Consider the following 19421-nt stretch of genomic DNA (forward strand, 5'->3'; position numbering starts at 1 on the left):
AGCCGTTTCATCTCATCATGTTGGACTTGACTGCAGTCCTGATCCTCTTTATGTCAATGATGGAGATTATAGCTAAAGCCCCACCTCCATCTTCAATAAGATAATTTATGTCCTCAGAGCCGTGTCACTTTCAAAGGCACCCTTGTTGGGCCTCGGGTTCTCTGCTCACTTTTGTGTGATTTACTCACTCTGTCCGAGCATCCTGTTTGCTGGAACACAAACTAACTGGGCAGCAATCAATTGTCTTTTGACTTTGATTTTTGATCATATTCTTGGCAGCGACAACAGAGGGACAATCTAATATTACACAATACCAGAACTGCTTTCAAAAGATAATACTGCAATGCTCTGTTTTGTTTGTGACTTTTTTCCTACGGATTAGCTCTTCGGATCTTGTTAAAATGTTAACCCAAATTTTAGGTGGACCTCTCAGTATTGTGATGCATTGAAATCAAAACCATAAAAATATGAAACGTGCTCAATAATAAGTATCTGACAATGTCAATAAAGTATTTGCTCAGCGCAATAATTCAATCAATCAAAGTTTATTTATATAGCCCTGTGGAAGTCGCTTCCTCGCAGTCCCACTGTCAGACACGGCACAGGAGTCCAGCGTGCAGGTTTAACAAGATTTTTAATGCTCATATGTTTTTCAACAAAGTTTTTCAGTCTCACCAATCCTCCTCCTTCTCTGCTCCCGGCCGCCTAATGTTAAAGGGAAACATTATCACCAGACCTATGTAAGCGGCAATATATACCTTGATGTTGCAGAAAAAAGACCATATATTTTTTTAACCGATTTCCGAACTCTAAATGGGTGAATTTTGGCGAATTAAACGCCTTTCTATTATTCGCTCTCGGAGCGATTACGTCACAACGTGACGTCACATCGGGAAGCAATCCGCCATTTTCTCAAACACATTACAAACACCGAATCAAATCAGCTCTGTTATTTTCCGTTTTTTCGACTGTTTTCCGTACCTTGGAGACATCATGCCTCGTCGGTGTGTTGTCGGAGGATGTAACAACACGAACAGGGACGGATTCAAGTTGCAGCAGTGGCCCAAAGATGCGAAAGTGGCAAGAAATTGGACGAAATTTGTTCAAAATACGAGGGTGTGGGGAAAGCCGACGAAAATGGTCAGTCGTTTGTTCCGCACACTTTACCGACGAAAGCTATGCTACAACAGAGATGGCAAGAATGTGTGGATATCCTGCGACACTCAAAGCAGATGCATTTCCAACGATAAAGTCAAAGAAATCTTCCGCCAGACCCCCATTGAATCTGCCGGAGTGTGTGAGCAATTCAGGGACAAAGGTCCTCGGTAGCACGGCAAGCAATGGGGGCAGTTTGTTCCCGCAGACGAGCGAGCTAAACCCCCTGGATGTCTTGGCTCACACCGCTTCTACCGTCCCTTATGCCACCGAAGATGATCAAGAGAAGAATATCGACCCTAGCTTCCCTGGCCTGCTGACATCAACTCCAAAACTGGACAGATCAGCTTTCAGGAAAAGAGAGCGGATGAGGGTATGTCTACAGAATATATTAATTGATGAAAACTTTATTCATTACTCGCGGTTTTACGTAAATTATTATACATAAACTGTGTTTACCAATAATTTAGCTTAAAAGCATTACAACACTTAAAAACAAACACATACCAATCGTTGGTTAGAAGGCGATCGCCGAATTCGTCCTCGCTTTCTCCCGTGTCGCTGGCTGTCGTGTCATTTTCGTCGGTTTCGCTTGCATACGGTTCAAACCGATATGGCTCAATAGCTTCAGTTTCTTCTTCAATTTCGCTTAAGCCGCTGAAATCCGAGTCTGAATCCGAGCTAATGTCGCTATACCTTGCTGTTCTATCCGCCATGTTTGTTTGTATTGGCATCACTATGTGACGTCACAGGAAAATGGACGGGTGTATATAACGATGGTTAAAATCAGGCACTTTGAAGCTTTTTTTAGGGATATTGCGTGATGGATAACATTTTGAAAAAAACTTCGAAAAATAAAATAAGCCACTGGGAACTGATTTTTAATGGTTTTAACCCTTCTGAAATTGTGATAATGTTAAATAAATGATAAATGGGTTGTACTTGTATAGCGCTTTTCTACCTTCAAGGTACTCAAAGCGCTTTGACACTACTTCCACATTTACCCATTCACACACTCATTCACACACTGATGGAGAGAGCTGCCATGCAAGGCGCTAACCAGCACCCATCAGGAGCAAGGGTGAAGTGTCTTGCTCAGGACACAACGGACATGACGAGGTTGGTACTAGGTGGGGATTGAACCAGGGACCCTTGGGTCGCGCACGGCCATTCTTCCACTACGCCACATGTTCCCCTTTAAAGACAACAGATGATTAGATTAATACGTACCACCTGTGCAATCTAATCATCTGCCAGCTGTGTCTCACCGTCAGCACATGCCACGCCCCCGTCTGATGGCGCTCTCTTTTCAGCACCACGGACAGAGGCGGTGACTTTTGCTCCTGCAAGCGCGCTGATCACACTCCCTCTCCACAAGCCCTAAATCACAAGTGTCTCAAAGGGCTCCAAAAGCCACAACGACTCGGCTCAGATACCACATCAGGGCGAGAAAAAACTCAACCCAATGGGATTTCAATGAGAAACCTTGGAGGGGAGCGCAGATGTGGGGACCCGCCCCCCCGGTCGACCGGCGCAATGGACGTCGAGTGGATCTAGTTAATAGTGTGGGAGTCCAGTCCATAGTGGGGCCAGCAGGGGATCATCTTGAGTGGAGACAAGTCAGCAGCGCAGAGACATCCCCAACTGATGCACCGATGAGTGGTCCACCCCGGGTCCCGACTTTGAACAGCTAGCGCTCATCTGTGGTCACCTAATAACCTCAGAGCAGAAAACAGACAGCAGATCAACTGGTCTAAAACGGGGGTCTATTTAAAGGCTAGCATATACAAAAGAGTTTTAAGATGGGATTGAAATGCTTCTACTTCTACTAATTGGGGAATATGTTCTCTCACCCTTTGAAAAGTAAATCTAATGAGTTTAATTTTAGGATAGGAGAAGCCCTTTTTGGCTTTTTTGGAAAATTGCCACACCTATTTGATTAAAATCCATTGGCAACACCTGCATTAGATGCACTGGTGTTCCCTGTGAGATCTAAATCTCATCATCAAGTCAATATTTTTGTGCACAGGGGTCAAAATCAAGGCCTGAGGGCCAGATTAGGCCCACCACGTCATTTTATGTGGCCCGCCATATCATTATTATACTGGTTTACGAAAGGCTGGAAATAATACATTTAATTAATTTTGACAGAAAAAGTATACTGCATGCAAATGCATTTGTTCTACACTTTAATACTATCTGACCATGTCACAAAATATTCCAAGTATTTCTTGTTAGGTTTTGAAAAATCAATACTAATATATCTGCTTGTCACCTCGGCTTACGATTTCAGAGCAAGTTATCCATCAATCAAATGTATTATAATAATCATGATAAGTTGCCTATGCAAATTGTTTAATAGGGCTATTACTGTATTTTTTCGGACTATAAGTCACACTGGTATATAAGGCCGAAGGCACAACATTTTAGAAGAAAAAAATATTTTTTCATACATTAGCAGCACTGGACTATAAGCCACAGATATATTTACATAGAGATATTTTGTAAATGTTTATTTACATACTTCCAAACAGTGCCTGTAACACAGCAGTAAAATGGCTGATCAAACAAAACAGAAAAGTCATTGATATCTTTATAATAATGAATAAGCTTTTCTCCGTTTTTAATAATAACAATAATAATAATATATTTTATTTGTATTGCAGTTGACATTCTTACAACAAATCTCAAAGTGCTTGAGAGTAAAAACATCATGATAGCGTTCAAACAAGACAGTAAAAAAAAAGAAAGAAAGCTGCAAGCAGCGTCGAGAGCACCCTCGCCCCCCCCCCCCCTTGCACCTCAGGGTTAAGTCGGCATGACGCATGCAGTCACGTCCTTCCCAATGTCCAATGCACCATAACAAATGTCAGGAAGGTCGGAGCATGTGGAAGGAAGTTATGACCGTTATCATATTCCACCCCAAAGGGGGCAATTTTGGTGCCGATATCAACGTGTAGTCGTGCTCAGACCCCAACCGAAAAGCTTTACATCAGTTTGGAAAGAGATCAAATCATCTTCAGTGCAGTAATGAGAGTTTGATGGTTGATGGCGAGGAGCAGTTTTTGCCACGAGGCTCCGCCCACTGCGAATGGATACGAATAGGTACTGACAAATTAAGTTGTCATTGCATTTGTACCAATTCTGATCAAGATCTGAACTTGTTGAGCCGAGTTATAAATGTCGAAAGTTTTGTGGCAAACCATCAGTTTAAAGTTTGCCGCCATGCCACGCACACATTCTATAGCGTAGGCGAAATTCCTTCGCAATCTATCATCGTAGTGCATGGGTGTAAAACTCGTTTTCATTGAGGGCCACATCGTAGTAATGGCTGCTTTCAGAAGGCCGCTTTTTTAAAATTAATTTACATTATGCATGCGGGTAGTAACCTGTGATTAATCATGATTAATCGAAACGCATATGCATTTGATTATTAGATTTTTGTTTATGTATAACTTGCTTTAAAATCATAAACAAAGGTGATTTTTAGTGTGATTCTGAATATTGCTGGGTCGGGTTTGGTTTTGGAATTGGAATTGCATTATTATATTATATTATTCTTTTATTTTTCCATATTTAACATATTGTGTTGAAGTTTGGGGGAATGTTTATAAAACAAACATAGACCCAATAATTAAACTTCAAAAAAGGGTCATTAGAATAATACACAAAGCGTGCTACTATGAACATACCAATCCATTATTTATAAGTTCTAATGTGTTAAAATTTTCAGATATTGTGTTTTTAAAAACAATGGAAATTATGTTTCGAGTAAAGAACAACAGCCTTCCAGCTTGTATTCTTAGGTTATTTCAATTAAGAGGAGAAAACTATAATTTACGGGGGATATTGATTTTTGAAAGAGGTAAAGTAAGAACGAATATATTATTAAATATGTATAATCTGTACTGTTAAACTGGTCACACAAAATGGTTGATGGTTGATTATATGACCGAAATAAACTTATTTAATTCATTCATTCATTATGGTATGGTTGTGTATTGTTTTGTTGGATTGATAAAAAAAAATAAAAATAAATAAAATAAAATAAACAAAGGTGACAAGCAGATATTTAAGTATTTGTTTTTATCTCACAAAAATAGTTTTGTATTACACTATATAATAATATAATTGGCATGATCAGATAATATTAAAGTTTAAAATATGCATTTTTTTTCTGTCAAAATTTAAACAAAGAATGCGTTTAGTAAGCTTGAGTAAAAAGTAACGTCTTATAGTCCAGAAAATGGGGTTTTTGCTTCATTTCATATATATTTACTGTCACAAACGGCCCTCTGATGACAACAAAAGTTTTGATGTGGCCCTCAATAAAAACAAGTTTGACATCCGTGTATGTAGGGCATGCCCTGATGGTCAATTATTGTACGTATTTTTAAATTGTGCTTAGTTGATAGAAAAATAAACTAAAAACCCCAAAAACCAGTGAAGTTGGCACGTTGTGTAAATCGTAAATAAAAACAGAATACAATGATTTGCAAATCCTTTTCAACTTATATTCAATTGAATAGACTGCAAAGACAAGATACTTAACGTTCGAACTGGAAATCTTTGTTATTTTTTGCAAATATTAGCTCATTTGGAATTTGATGCCTGCAACATGTTTCAAAAAAGCTGGCACAAGTGGCAAAAAAAAAAGAGAAAGTTGAGGAATGCTCATCAAACACTTATTTGGAACATCCCACAGGTGAACAGGCTAATTGGGAACAGGTGGGTGCTATGATTGGGTATAAAAACAGCTTCCATGAAATGCTCAGTCATTCACAAACAAGGATGGGGCAAGGATCACCACTTTGTGAACAAATGCGTGAGCAAATCGTCAAACAGGTTAAGAACAACATTTCTCAACCAGCTATTGCAAAAAATGTAGGGATTTCACCATCTATGGTCCGTAATATCATCAAAGGGTTCAGAGAATCTGGAGAAATCACTGCACGTGAGCAATCATATTACGGACCTTTGATCCCTCAGGCGGTACTGTGTCAAAAAGCGACATCAGTATGTAAAGGATATCACGACATGGGCTCAGGAACACTTCAGAAAACCACTGTCAGTAACTACAGTTTGTCGCTACATCTGTAAGTGCAAGTTAAAACTCTACTATGCAAAGCCAAAGCCATTTATCAACAACACCCAGAAACGCAGCAGGCTTCGCTGGGCCTGAGCTCATCTAAGATGGACTCATGCAAAGTGGAAAAGTTTTCTGTGGTCTGATGTGTCCAAATTTGAAATTGTTTTTGGAAACTGTGGACGTCGTGTCCTCCGGACTAAAGAGGAAAAGAAGCATCCGGATTGTTATAGGCGCAAAGTTCAAAAGCCAGCCTCTGTGATGGTATGGGGGTGTGTTAGTGCCCAAGGTCTGGGTAACTTACACATCTGTGATGGCACCATTAATGCTGAAGGGTACATACAGGTTTTGGAGCAACATATGTTGCCATCCAAGCAACGTTATCATTGACGCCCCTGCTTATTTTAGCAAGACAATGCCAAGCCACGTGTTACAACTGTGTGGCTTCATAGTAAAGAGGTGCGGGTACTAGACTGGCCTGCCTGTAGTCCAGACCTGTCTCCCATTGAAAATATGTGGCGCAATATGAAGCGTCAAATACCACAACGGAGACCCCGGACTGTTGAACAACTTAAGCTGTACATCAAGCAAGAATAGGAAAGAATTCCACCTGAAAAGCTTCAAAAATTGGTCTCCTCAGTTCTCAAACGTTTACTGAGTGTTGTTAAAAGGAAAGGCCATGTAACACAGTGGTAAAAATGCCCCTGTACCAACTTTTTTGCAATGTGTTGCTGCCATTAAATTCTAAGTTAATGATTATTTGCAAAAAAAAATTAAGTTTCTCAGTTCGAACATTAAATATCTTGTCTTTGCAGTCTATTCAATTGAATATAAGTTGAAGAGGATTTGCAAATCATTGTATTCTGTTTTTATTTACGATTTACACAACGTGCCAACTTCACTGGTTTTGGTTTTGTAGAATCATTTTAAACATACAAAACTAAACATTGTTATGTTAGTCCGTCACAAGTGGCAGTATACTCATTTGTGTTGTTTATCAGAAAGGTAAAACAGGAAAGAAATACGTCAAAGTATGGATAAGGTACAAGTAAAACGTGTCGCATTCGCTTGCAGTTTGTGTTGACCAAGGATGGGCGATCTGTAGCCCGTTCAGCCATTTTTGCACCGTAGAAGATCTGTGAGGTGAGGAGAGCATTGTGTCCACGGTTATTACCTGAGCTCTTTGGGGGAGGGGTGCAGGGCTGACAGCAGAGATAGGCCTCCGCCGCCCACCCTTGATGTGTCTCTGCACTAATGCAGTGTTAAAGTGGGCACATTACCACCAGAGGGAGCATAAGCATTCAAGTAGAAAACAAGATAGCCTGTGTCAAGAGATGGAGGGAGAGAGAGAGAGAGAGAGACTCCCTCAGGCACACTGTGGACCAGACCAAATAACAAGACTAAGGATCAGACCCAGGTCCTATTACGACTGCAGGCTTACACCCCAAGCATCCCCGACTCTCTCCCCGCTGAACAGGGAAATGCTCACAGCTGCTCAAACATTCCCTTTCATCGTGTTTTTTTTTTTTTTTTTTTCTGGTTGCAACTTGTGCTTTTTTCCTCCAGCGCTCCATGTTTGCTCCAAGCTGCAGGGCTGCGTTCAAGGAGACTCTGTGTGTGTCTTTTCCCCACGCCATCGCACACACTCGTGACCCTGTGCTTGTAGTGCTGCACTGAAAAAAAAGGCCTTTTATGACTAGGATGAGAGAGAGAGAGAGAGAGAGAGAGAGAGAGAGAGAGAGAATGCTTGCGTGTGGGTGCGTATCTCATGTTTGCCATCATTATCTCCACAGAATTTCTTTCAAATCATCAGCAATCTCCTGGAGGAGGAAAACAAGGAGAAATGGGAGGATGCACAGAAGGTAGGCATGTTGCAGTGAATAATTCAGCCCTGCATGAGTGTTTAGGCACTAACCGCGACTCATCCGTAGACTTAAATAAAAGTCGGCCTCTCACGCTGAGACGATGCTCCGCTTCACATGGGGTCATTTAGCAGGTGTCCTCTGGCATGCACGTGGCCTCGTTTTTGAAGGTGACTTCCGCAGATGGCCACTTGGTGGCAGCAGCACAGCCACCACGGAGGCTGTGAACCCATAAAAAAAACCACCGCAGGGCCCTTCCATTCGGCACATTGTTCCGCACAGCAGATACAAATCATGGCAATTAGTGTGATTAGACCATTACTTAAGTTGAATTTTATAGCACTCTTCAGCCTTTAAATGTTTCATTGATCATGGTGCTGCAGCAGCTGAAAGTCTATGCTCTCCCCCCACACACACGTGTGTCTCTCTACGGCGAGCCGAAGGAAGAGGCCAAAAGCCTATTATTGTTATTACAGGATGCATATTTAAGAGCTGCAGCACTGCAGCGATATGCCGCAGGTCGAAACACAACACTCTCTCAACACTGTTTATCCTTGAATAGTCGCTCCTGGCTACGTCTTCTGTTGTGCACACGCCAGCGCTTTGAGAGATGGCGTCTTCGCAATTTGTGCCTGCACTCCCATACCCCCCCCCTGCCCTGAAAACACACAAAAACCTAGACAAAAGATCCATCTGTGAGGGCTGATGCAACTGTTGGATCTACCTGAATTAAATAAAAATAACTGAGTACACTAATCCCAGGGTAACACTTTAGTATGGGGAACATATTCTAAGTAACAAAGACCTAATTTAGAGTTATTTGGACACCAATGGAACATATAAGGGTTAGGGTTAGGGTTACTAATAAGCAATAATTCTGAGGTTATTGAGGGAAGACTATTAGTTAATGGCTTACTGGTTGTATAATAAGGCCATGCAGAATAAGGCATTCATAAGTACTTAATAATGACTAATTAAGAGCTAATATGTTACTAATTTGCATGTTTATAAGCAACTAATTAATGGTGATTATCATTGGCGTTGTTAGGCTCAAGCCCCCCTAAAATATTCTTAAGCCCCTCTAAAAAATGTTGGTGGTTTTTTTTTTTTTTTACAAATACATGCCGACATAGTCATTATAAAGTGGCCCGAATATGAGTTTAAATAAATAATCATATAACCTGTTATTATTCACTCTGTTTCCCCTCACTTCGTAGCGTAAGGTAGAGAGCCCCTTTAGTGCGTCGGTATCCAATCCATTCCACTTGTTCATATAGAAAATGCCCACATCACTCAAATTCCAGTCCGCATTTTCTCTGCGACCTTGCTTGCGGTCCTGCAAGTGTACGAAGCACATTATCTTCCTTTACAATGAGTGAAGCTGCACGAAGCCTTGTGTGCGCAATTGTAAATAATTTAGTTTTTAAGTTTTGTGTTTCTTGTAGAATCTATATAAAGTAATATACATTAGCCTATTGTTAAAATAATGAAAAAAACATCATTAAATATATTTGTTTTATTGTATTGTTACATTAATAGCTGTTGTATTATTATAGGATGGCTTGTTAAACATTTCATAGGATTTTCAGAGGGAGGAAAAACCAAGACATTTAATATAAAATGCCATCCATCCATCCATCTTCTTCCGCTTATCCGAGGTCGGGTCGCGGGGGCAGCAGCCTAAGCAGGGAAGCCCAGACTTTCCTCTCCCCAGCCACTTCATCCAGCTCTTCCCGGGGGATCCCGAGGCGTTCCCAGGCCAGCCGGGAGACATAGTCTTCCCAACGTGTCCTGGGTCTTCCCCGTGGCCTCCTACCGGTTGGACGTGCCCTAAACACCTCCCGAGGGAGGCGTTCGGGTGGCATCCTGACCAGATGCCCGAACCACCTCATCTGGCTCCTCTCGATGTGGAGGAGCAGCGGCTTTACTTTGAGCTCCCCTCGGATGGCAGAGCTTCTCACCCTATCTCTAAGGGAGAGCCCCGCCACCCGGCGGAGGAAACTCATTTCGGCCGCCTGTACCGGTGATCTTGTCCTTTCGGTCATAACCCAAAGCTCATGACCATAGGTAAGGATGGGAACGTAGATTGACCGGTAAATTGAGAGCTTTGCTTTCCGGCTCAGCTCCTTCTTCACCACAACGGATCGATACAGCGTCCGCATTACTGATGATGCCGCACCGATCCGCCTGTCGATCTCACGATCCACTTTTCCCTCACTCGTGAACAAGACTCCTAGGTACTTGAACTCCTCCACTTGGGGCAGGGTCTCCTCCCCAACCCGGAGATGGCACTCCACCCTTTTCCGGGCGAGAACCATGGACTCGGACTTGGAGGTGCTGATTCTCATCCCAGTCGCTTCACACTCAGCTGCGAACCGATCCAGCAAGAGCTGAAGATCCTGGCCAGATGAAGCCATCAGGACCACATCATCTGCAAAAAGCAGAGACCTAATCCTGCAGCCACCAAACCGGATCCCCTCAACGCCTTGACTGCGACTAGAAATTCTGTCCATAAAAGTTATGAACAGAATCGGTGACAAAGGGCAGCCTTGGCGGAGTCCAACCCTCACTGGAAACGTGTCCGACTTACTACCGGCAATGCGGACCAAGCTCTGACACTGATCGTACAGGGAGCGGACAGCCACAATCAGACAGTCCGATACCCCATACTCTCTGAGCACTCCCCACAGGACCTCCCGAGGGACACGGTCAAATGCCTTCTCCAAGTCCACAAAGCACATGTAGACTGGTTGGGCAAACTCCCATGCACCCTCAAGGACCCTGCCGAGAGTATAGAGCTGGTCCACAGTTCCACGACCAGGACGAAAACCACACTGTTCCTCCTGAATCCGAGGTTCGACTATCCGGCGTAGCCTCCTCTCCAGTACACCTGAATAGACCTTACCGGGAAGGCTGAGGAGTGTGATCCCACGATAGTTGGAACACACCCTCCGGTTCCCCTTCTTAAAGAGAGGAACCACCACCCCGGTCTGCCAATCCAGAGGTACCGCCCCCGATGTCCACGCGGTGCTGCAGAGTCTTGTCAACCAAGACAGCCCCACAGCATCCAGAGCCTTAAGGAACTCCGGGCGGATCTCATCCACCCCCGGGGCCTTGCCACCGAGGAGCTTTTTAACTACCTCAGCAACCTCAGCCCCAGAAATAGAAGAGCCCACCACAGACTCCCCAGGCACTGCTTCCTCATAGGAAGACGTGTCGGTGGGATTGAGGAGGTCTTCGAAGTATTCCCTCCACCGATCCACAACATCCGCAGTCGAGGTCAGCAGAACACCATCCGCACCATACACGGTGTTGACAGTGCACTGCTTCCCCTTCCTGAGGCAGCGGATGGTGGTCCAGAATCGCTTCGAAGCCGTCCGGAAGTCGTTTTCCATGGCCTCGCCGAACTCCTCCCATGTCCGAGTTTTTGCCTCCGCAACCGCTGAAGCCGCACACCGCTTGGCCTGTCGGTACCTGTCCGCTGCCTCCGGAGTCCTATGAGCCAAAAGAACCCGATAGGACTCCTTCTTCAGCTTGACGGCATCCCTCACCGCCGGTGTCCACCAACGGGTTCTAGGATTACCGCCACGACAGGCACCAACCACCTTGCGGCCACAGCTCCAATCAGCCGCCTCGACAATAGAGGTGCGGAACATGGTCCACTCGGACTCAATGTTCAGCACCTCCCTCGTGACATGTTCAAAGTTCTTCCGGAGGTGGGAATTGAAACTCTCTCTGACAGGAGACTCTGCCAGACGTTCCCAGTAGACCCTCACAATGCGTTTGGGCCTGCCAGGTCTGTCCGGCATCCTCCCCCACCATCGCAGCCAACTCACCACCAGGTGGTGATCGGTAGAAAGCTCCGCCCCTCTCTTCACCCAAGTGTCCAAAACATGAGGCCGCAAATCCGATGACACAACTACAAAGTCGATCATGGAACTGCGGCCTAGGGTGTCCTGGTGCCAAGTGCACATATGGACACCCTTATGCTTGAACATGGTGTTTGTTATGGACAATCTGTGACGGGCACAAAAGTCCAATAACAAAACACCACTCGGGTTCAGATCCGGGCGGCCATTCTTCCCAATCACGCCTCTCCAGGTTTCACTGTCGTTGCCAACATGAGCGTTGAAGTCACCCAGTAGGACAAGGGAATCACCCGGGGGAGCACTTTCCAGTACTCCCTCGAGTGTATCCAAAAAGGGTGGGTACTCTGAACTGCTGTTTGGTGCGTAAGCACAAACAACAGTCAGGACCCGTCCCCCCACCCGAAGGCGGAGGGAGGCTACCCTCTCGTCCACCGGGTTGAACTCCAACGTGCAGGCTTTGAGCCGAGGGGCAACAAGAATTGCTACCCCAGCTCGTCGCCTCTCACTGCGTGCAACGCCAGTGTGGAAGAGAGTCCATCCCCTCTCGAGAGAACTGGTTCCAGAGCCCTTGCTGTGCGTCGAGGTGAGTCCGACTATATCCAGCCGGAACTTCTCTACCTCTCGCACTAGCTCAGGCTCCTTCCCCTCCAACGAGGTGACGTTCCACGTCCCAAGAGCTAGCTTATGTAGCCGAGGATCGGACCGCCAAGTGCCCTGCCTTCGGCTGCCGCCCAGCTCACACTGCACACGACCTCTATGGCCCCTCCCATGAGTGGTGAGCCCATTGGAGGGGGGACCCACGTTGCCTCTTCGGGCTGTGCCCGGCCGGGCCCCATGGGGACAGGCCCGGCCACCAGGCGCTCGCCATCGTGCCCCAACTCCGGGCCTGGCTCCGGAGGGGGGCCCCGGTGACCCGCGTCCGGGCGAGGGAAATCTGAATCCTTGTTGTTTCATTCCCATAGAAGTCTTCGAGCTGCTCTTTGTCTGATCCCTCACCTAGGACCTGTTTGTCTTGGGAGACCCTACCAGGGGGCATGAAAGCCCCCGGACAACATAGCTCCTAGGATCATTGGGACACGCAAACTCCTCTACCACGGTAAGGTGGCAGCTCAGAGAGGAGTAATATAAAATGTAAAATGAATAAATACATAAAAAGAAAAAGAAAAAAAATGGTTAAAAGCCATCGTCCCGGGGAGCATTTCATTTCGTCCCGTGCATTTAAAAAAAATAATAATAATAACAATGAATCATTTCTAAGTCTTTGTTAGCCGTTTGTGAAGTTTTGTGCTTGCGCGTAACGTTCGCTCGCATCCTGTGCATCTCCTGGGGGCTAAGCCCCCCCTGTCCTTAAAAGCTAGTGACGCCCCTGGTGAATATGTTCCCCATACTAAAGTGTTACAGATCCCAGTTATTTTTAGTCACACTGGTTTGACAGGGCCCGTAATTTGCTTGTGTCTCTTTGAGGAAACAAACAGGAGCATACTGTGTCAATGAAAGTAGGAGAAAGACAATGGCTGGACTTCACAGCTATATCAGTGCCCCGTGTTGCATTCATGAGCGCACGCCAGCCCTCCGTCCGCGCAGCACCCGCGCGCTGTGCGTCGAAGACATGGGTTGGAGGGTGGGGAGGGGGTTTTAGGGGGACTTCCATGAAGCGTCTCACTGTGAGGTTTTCCTGGCTGTAGACTTGGCCGGGCCTAGGGATCACTATATACTCTCCTTTTGTCACTGTTGCTATGGCGAGGGAAGCAAGAGCTCCATCTATAGATACTCCACTGCAGCCATTTCCCTGTGCTGCCTTCACATCTTTACAGTTGCCATGGAGACCAGCGGAATAAGTATGACTGCGCTGTGCGTCAAACATGCCGGAAGGAGCGATGACGCAATGTGCGTTTTTTTGGTTTTTTTTACCACGCCCACCCAACCCCAACCTCCCACTACTAAGGCTTTGACTGTGCTGTGTCAGAGGCGCTCAACTTTAGCTGATACTCTTTTAAACATGTGCAAAAGAGGAGGAGAAGGCGGGCAGTGCTTGCCCAATAAGGTGCCACTCAAAGGGCCTTTATGATGGCGTCACATCCTCATTTTGTGCTCACACACTTAAGTAAAGCTTTTTTGTTAAGCTTATGTCGTTGCTTGAGGAGTATTGTCAAGTATGGTTACGCACAATAATCACTGGGGGGTCCACGTCAAAGCTTGTGGTGAGATGTGACCTGTCACTATGGGGACGAGCAGCCAAGGGTAGTGATTTATTGAGCTGGAGGAAATTGTTCACTGGGCTCCCAGTGTCAATGGCTGGGCTTGTGGAGCTGTCCATGGTGCTGTCCATGGTGCTGACCACAAAAAGAGCCACATCAGCCATCCACTAGTGACCGAGCTGCCCATATTTGTTGAGCCATTGATTCCTTGGTCTATAAGCTATTGAAAATAAAGGCAAGCAGGCCTGTCAGGTTGCAAATTAGACACTAATGAACATTTTATTGGTAGGCATCAAGGAGCTGGTAAATGCACAGTAGAGAAAAAAAAAATGTTTTAATTTAAATTAATCTTCTTCAACTGAAGTCTAAATGGATACCACATTCAGGGCCTGATCTACTAAGATCCAAATAGCACGCTCTAACTGTAAAATTATGTGTGCTATTATTGGGCGTGTTGCTTGTGATCTACTAAGACAATCGAAAGTGGTGCAGACCTCTTTATTTGAATGCATTTTTGCTGTACTACTGACATGACATGTACAGATGCCCTCCACATGCAGGTTAATATGTTCTCCAACTTTGTGCGATGTTGTTGAACACGTATATAACCTGTACCGCCTTTTTTGCACCATAGAATTGCAATCTAAAGACAACAGAAACTATTTTTAGCACGCTGCAAAGCTGCAGGGAGGCGGTGGACAATCATTACTGCAGCGCATACGTACGTCTGGAATGATCTAAACACAGGAAAATGCATATTGAATGATCTATTTTCATAGAGCTGATACACTACAGTAATATAAAACAAAATGCATTTAAAAAAATACACCAGCAGACACTAAAATATATATTTTTAATCAGCCCCTTAAGTCATATAGCAGCTAGAAAATTATAAAATGATATTGCTGATTAGCGATATGTCCATTTTTTTAATTTAATTTATGACAATCAAAATATGTTGACACACGCTCATGTGTCAAGCACCTCTTTTCTCACACCTGTGCATACATGTGCCAGTTTGCGCATACTTTTCAGACACAAAATAGCACCCACAGACCAGTTAACAGTCTTGATAAATCACGTTGCGGGTTTTGAAAGACATTTGTATCTCCTCCTTTCAGTATTGTGCATGTTCTTATAATCAGTATGTATTTTGCATGTACATGAAGACAGACAGGCTAAATGGATCGTGCTCATTATTCTGCTCACTTATCAAACGCAATCCTCTACGCACACGTTTAATAGACTTTAACTTTGTGTATGCTATCAAATTTGCACGTGTTTTAGTACACTCAAACCTTTAGTACATCAGGCCCTTAATGTACGGCTGCAGAATTATCATGAGCAAAATAATCATTTCCGGGGATTTATTTTTTTCCCTCGAAACTGATAAGTCTCTATATCATCGATTCATGTTTGCATGAAATTGTATTTGTGTTTCTCCTTTGCCAATGTACCACATGTCCACAAACAAGTATTTGACATTTGCTAACAAATAAACATGCATACATACAGTACATACAGGTTTAAAGTCGGGGTCTCTTGATCCTATTAGGTATCAAACATCGGTTCGATATCAGCGAAAAATAATCGGATTATATCACCTTACATCTAAAACCTGATACAAGTAGTCCTGCGTAAAGTTTAACAGCCAGTTAACATCTAAATGTCCTCCAAAAAGCACACAAAGTTGGTCTTTTCTTGTATTTCAGTTAAGTATGCAAATAAAGGTAGCTAGCGGCTACACAACAGCTAAGCACACAATAGCACACCAACTAGAGATATGGCATAAGTGTCCTAAATTGAAGATCGTTATAGTCTAAAACAATTATCAAATCATTATAGTTGCCAATTAATTACACTTATAAAAGTATCTTAAGTAAAAGCGTATTAGAACAAACGTGTTAGGAACAAATGTGTCCGCATCATTCGATTTACTGCATCATAATCTTAAATTAATGAATGACTGTGGCTACTAGGTGTCACCAAAAAAAAAGAATTACCATTTCACTTTAACTTAAAGGCAGTCAAAGTCAATTCCAGATAATTAACAATAAACGGGTTAGTGTTTTTCATATCTCCCATTGTTCTCTCTTTGACTAATTTCACTTGATGAAAGCTTTTTTTTAACATTCCACACTAGATGGGAATAAAAGTATGTATGATCTGTGCTGATATTGCATCGGGTCTATAAATGATCTGTTGTTATTTATATTTTATATTGACCAATACTTAAAGGTTCAATATCGGTATTGTGACAAAGTTGCATTGGGACACCCATGTAAGTAAAAGTCAACACTAAATGATGTTGTATTAAGTTATTCTAGTTTTGTAGGTCATGCTTGCAAACGTCTAGATTCAAATAGTTAAGAAACCAAAATATAAAAGTAACGATAATATACATTATATTAATTGATAAAGATAATAATGAGAATTGCTTGATAATAATTAATCATTGATTGCAATCATATTAGTAATAACTGTGTGGGGACATTACAATAATCTGTAACCCCAGGCTTTTATTTCCTATCTCATTATTTTTACTTCATGTTGTTTGTTCCCTCACAGACAGTCTCAGTGTGTGTAAACCCTGAGCAGCAGAGTGGAAAATGAGGTGCTTTATCTTTGATGCATTTAATAATTTCTTTGTCTCGTGCAGATCTATCCCGGAGCGGTGGAGCTCATGCAGGTCATTGAGGAATTCATCCACATTGTCGGATTGGGCATGAAGGATTTCCACAATGCGTATTTGATGACTGGGAACTTGGGTAAGAGTCGGCCTTGGAGCCTTTGTTTCTACGACTATCATTAGTTTAAAAGAAATGATGCGTGGCGCACAGACTGGAGGAAAACTGCTGGGGATCAATAATGTTTATTAAAACAGAGCAACGGGGCTTTAACGTGCTCAATTCACATCTAGACATAATTATGTAAGAAGAGAGGCACATTTTTACATTTGGACTATATGTAATTGCATTGTATATATATATATATATATATATATATATATATATATATATATATATATATATATATATATATATACACCTGTATACACATACTGTATATATGTATACAAGTATACATATATACATACATATATATATACATACATACATTTTTATATATATATATATATATATATATATATATATATATATATATATATATATTGTCCAAATTTCAAAATGTGCCTATCAATACGACTTTTTACATACTGCTACCCGATTCAACAATTCTTCTCAACAAAAGAGGATACATATTACCTAAGAGAAAAATCTAATGCACGTACAACACTTAAAACCTTTAGTATATCAGTATGTGGAATTAAATTATGGAATGGATTAAGCAAAGAAGTTAAACAATGTACTAATATGATCCAGTTTAAGAGGCTGTTCAAACCGATGGTGTTTACAAAGTACAAGGAAGAAGAATTTTGATGAACATCTTGAGCCTTATTGAAAATGAGATATTAATCTCATATGTGAACCATATCGGACCTAACTATAATTAAGGAATCTGTTGTAATCGTTGATGTAAATTGTGTTACAAAATGAGGACAGGAAGTGAATATGTGCTACTAAATTGCTATCAATTGGAAAAGGGGTAGGATTAAATAAGCTCAGTTGAAATATAAATGTGTAAGCCATGATACATTTTGGTATATATATATATATATGTATATATATATATATATATATATATATATATATATATATATATATATATATATATATATATATATATATATATATATATATATATATATGTATACATATATATATTTATGAAAGTATATGTATATATATGTATATATATATCCATCCATCCATCCATTTTCTACCGCTTATTCCCTTTTGGGGTCGCGGGGGGCGCTGGAGCCTATCTCAGCTACAATCGGGCGGAAGGCGGGGTACACCCTGGACAAGTCGCCACCTCACCGCAGGGCCAACACAGATAGACAGACAACATTCACACTCACATCCACACACTAGGGCCAATTTAGTGTTGCCAATCAACCTATCCCCAGGTGCATGTCTTTGGAGGTGGGAGGAAGCCGGAGTACCCGGAGGGAACCCACGCAGTCACGGGGAGAACATGCAAACTCCACACAGAAAGATCCCGAGCCCGGGATTGAACCCAAGACTACTCAGGACCTTCGTATTGTGAGGCAGATGCACTAACCCCTCTGCCACCGTGAAGCCCGTATATATATATATATATATATATATATATATATATATATATATATATATATATATATATATATATATATATATATATATATATGTGTGTGTGTTTATATGTATATTTTAGAAATTGGATTAATCATGAATAACACTGGTGATTATAAGCTTTCATATTAAAAATTGGGTTCAGAAAATACCCTAATATTTGTACCCAAATGCAATTTAAGTTTTAGAATGTCATCGAGGAAAATGATTAAACCTTTTACTTGAATGCATGTCATTTATTTTGCACAACACTTGGTAACAGTTTTATCCAGTCAGGCTGCACTTTGGAGTGAAATCTGCCAGCGAGTGCACCAGTCGAAAACTCCTCAGTCATTTTGTGTACTCGCTGTGAACAGACACATCCAAAACTGCAAGCTCACACCAAAATGCATGAACTGTCTGATTTGATGCTTTGACATTGTTTAACATGAGTATCCAGCATTGTAACAACAATGCCTGATTAGCACTCCACATAAGTCAATAAAATCCACAAAGTTCACCTTTGTGCATTCATACACAGCATAAAATGTTTGGTGGACAAAATGAGACAAAGAATGAGTGGCATAAAACACGTCTTTCTGTGGCAGCGTCGGAGAAAGTTATACATGTAAGCAAACTGCGGTGAGTTCAAGGACCGCCAAAATTAGTTGGACAAAAGGGTGCTCGCCAAATGCTCATACATCAGAGGATCATGTGTAATATAAAGAGTGTGATTTCTAACAATTAGGGAGGTTTATGTCATGTTGTCCTCCTACAGAAACCATATTAAAACAAAAATATATTTTCCTCCATATTTTTCTATTTTTATACATTTTTGAAAAAGCTCCAGGGAGCCACTAGGGTGGCGCTCTACAGCCGCAGGTTGCAGACCCTTGCATTAGCCATTACATTGGGCAACATCAGCATCAAATAGAACACTAAAGTAAAAATGACTGTGCCTTATTGAGACATGTTCTTCTCCATAGTCTAATAGTTTATTGAGGTATCTGATCAACTGCAGTGCAATTAAATATAAT

At 42.4% G+C, this 19421-nt stretch overlaps 1 protein-coding gene across 10 annotated transcripts in view; it reads left to right on the forward strand.

Annotated features, from left to right (window-relative positions):
* adgrb3 (adhesion G protein-coupled receptor B3) overlaps window positions 1-19421 on the forward strand; it is a 355792-nt gene that overhangs the window by 222816 nt on the left and 113555 nt on the right. For all 10 annotated transcript variants that reach the window (XM_061958821.1, XM_061958809.1, XM_061958771.1 and 7 more), the window contains 2 exons: window positions 8035-8103; window positions 16830-16938. In XM_061958821.1, coding sequence (XP_061814805.1) covers window positions 8035-8103; window positions 16830-16938 — 178 coding nt within the window. The remainder of the gene's footprint in view (window positions 1-8034; window positions 8104-16829; window positions 16939-19421) is intronic.

The sequence above is a fragment of the Nerophis lumbriciformis genome, linkage group LG02 (genome assembly GCF_033978685.3).
Source record: "Nerophis lumbriciformis linkage group LG02, RoL_Nlum_v2.1, whole genome shotgun sequence".
In the NCBI taxonomy this organism is placed as follows: Eukaryota; Metazoa; Chordata; class Actinopteri; order Syngnathiformes; family Syngnathidae; genus Nerophis; species Nerophis lumbriciformis.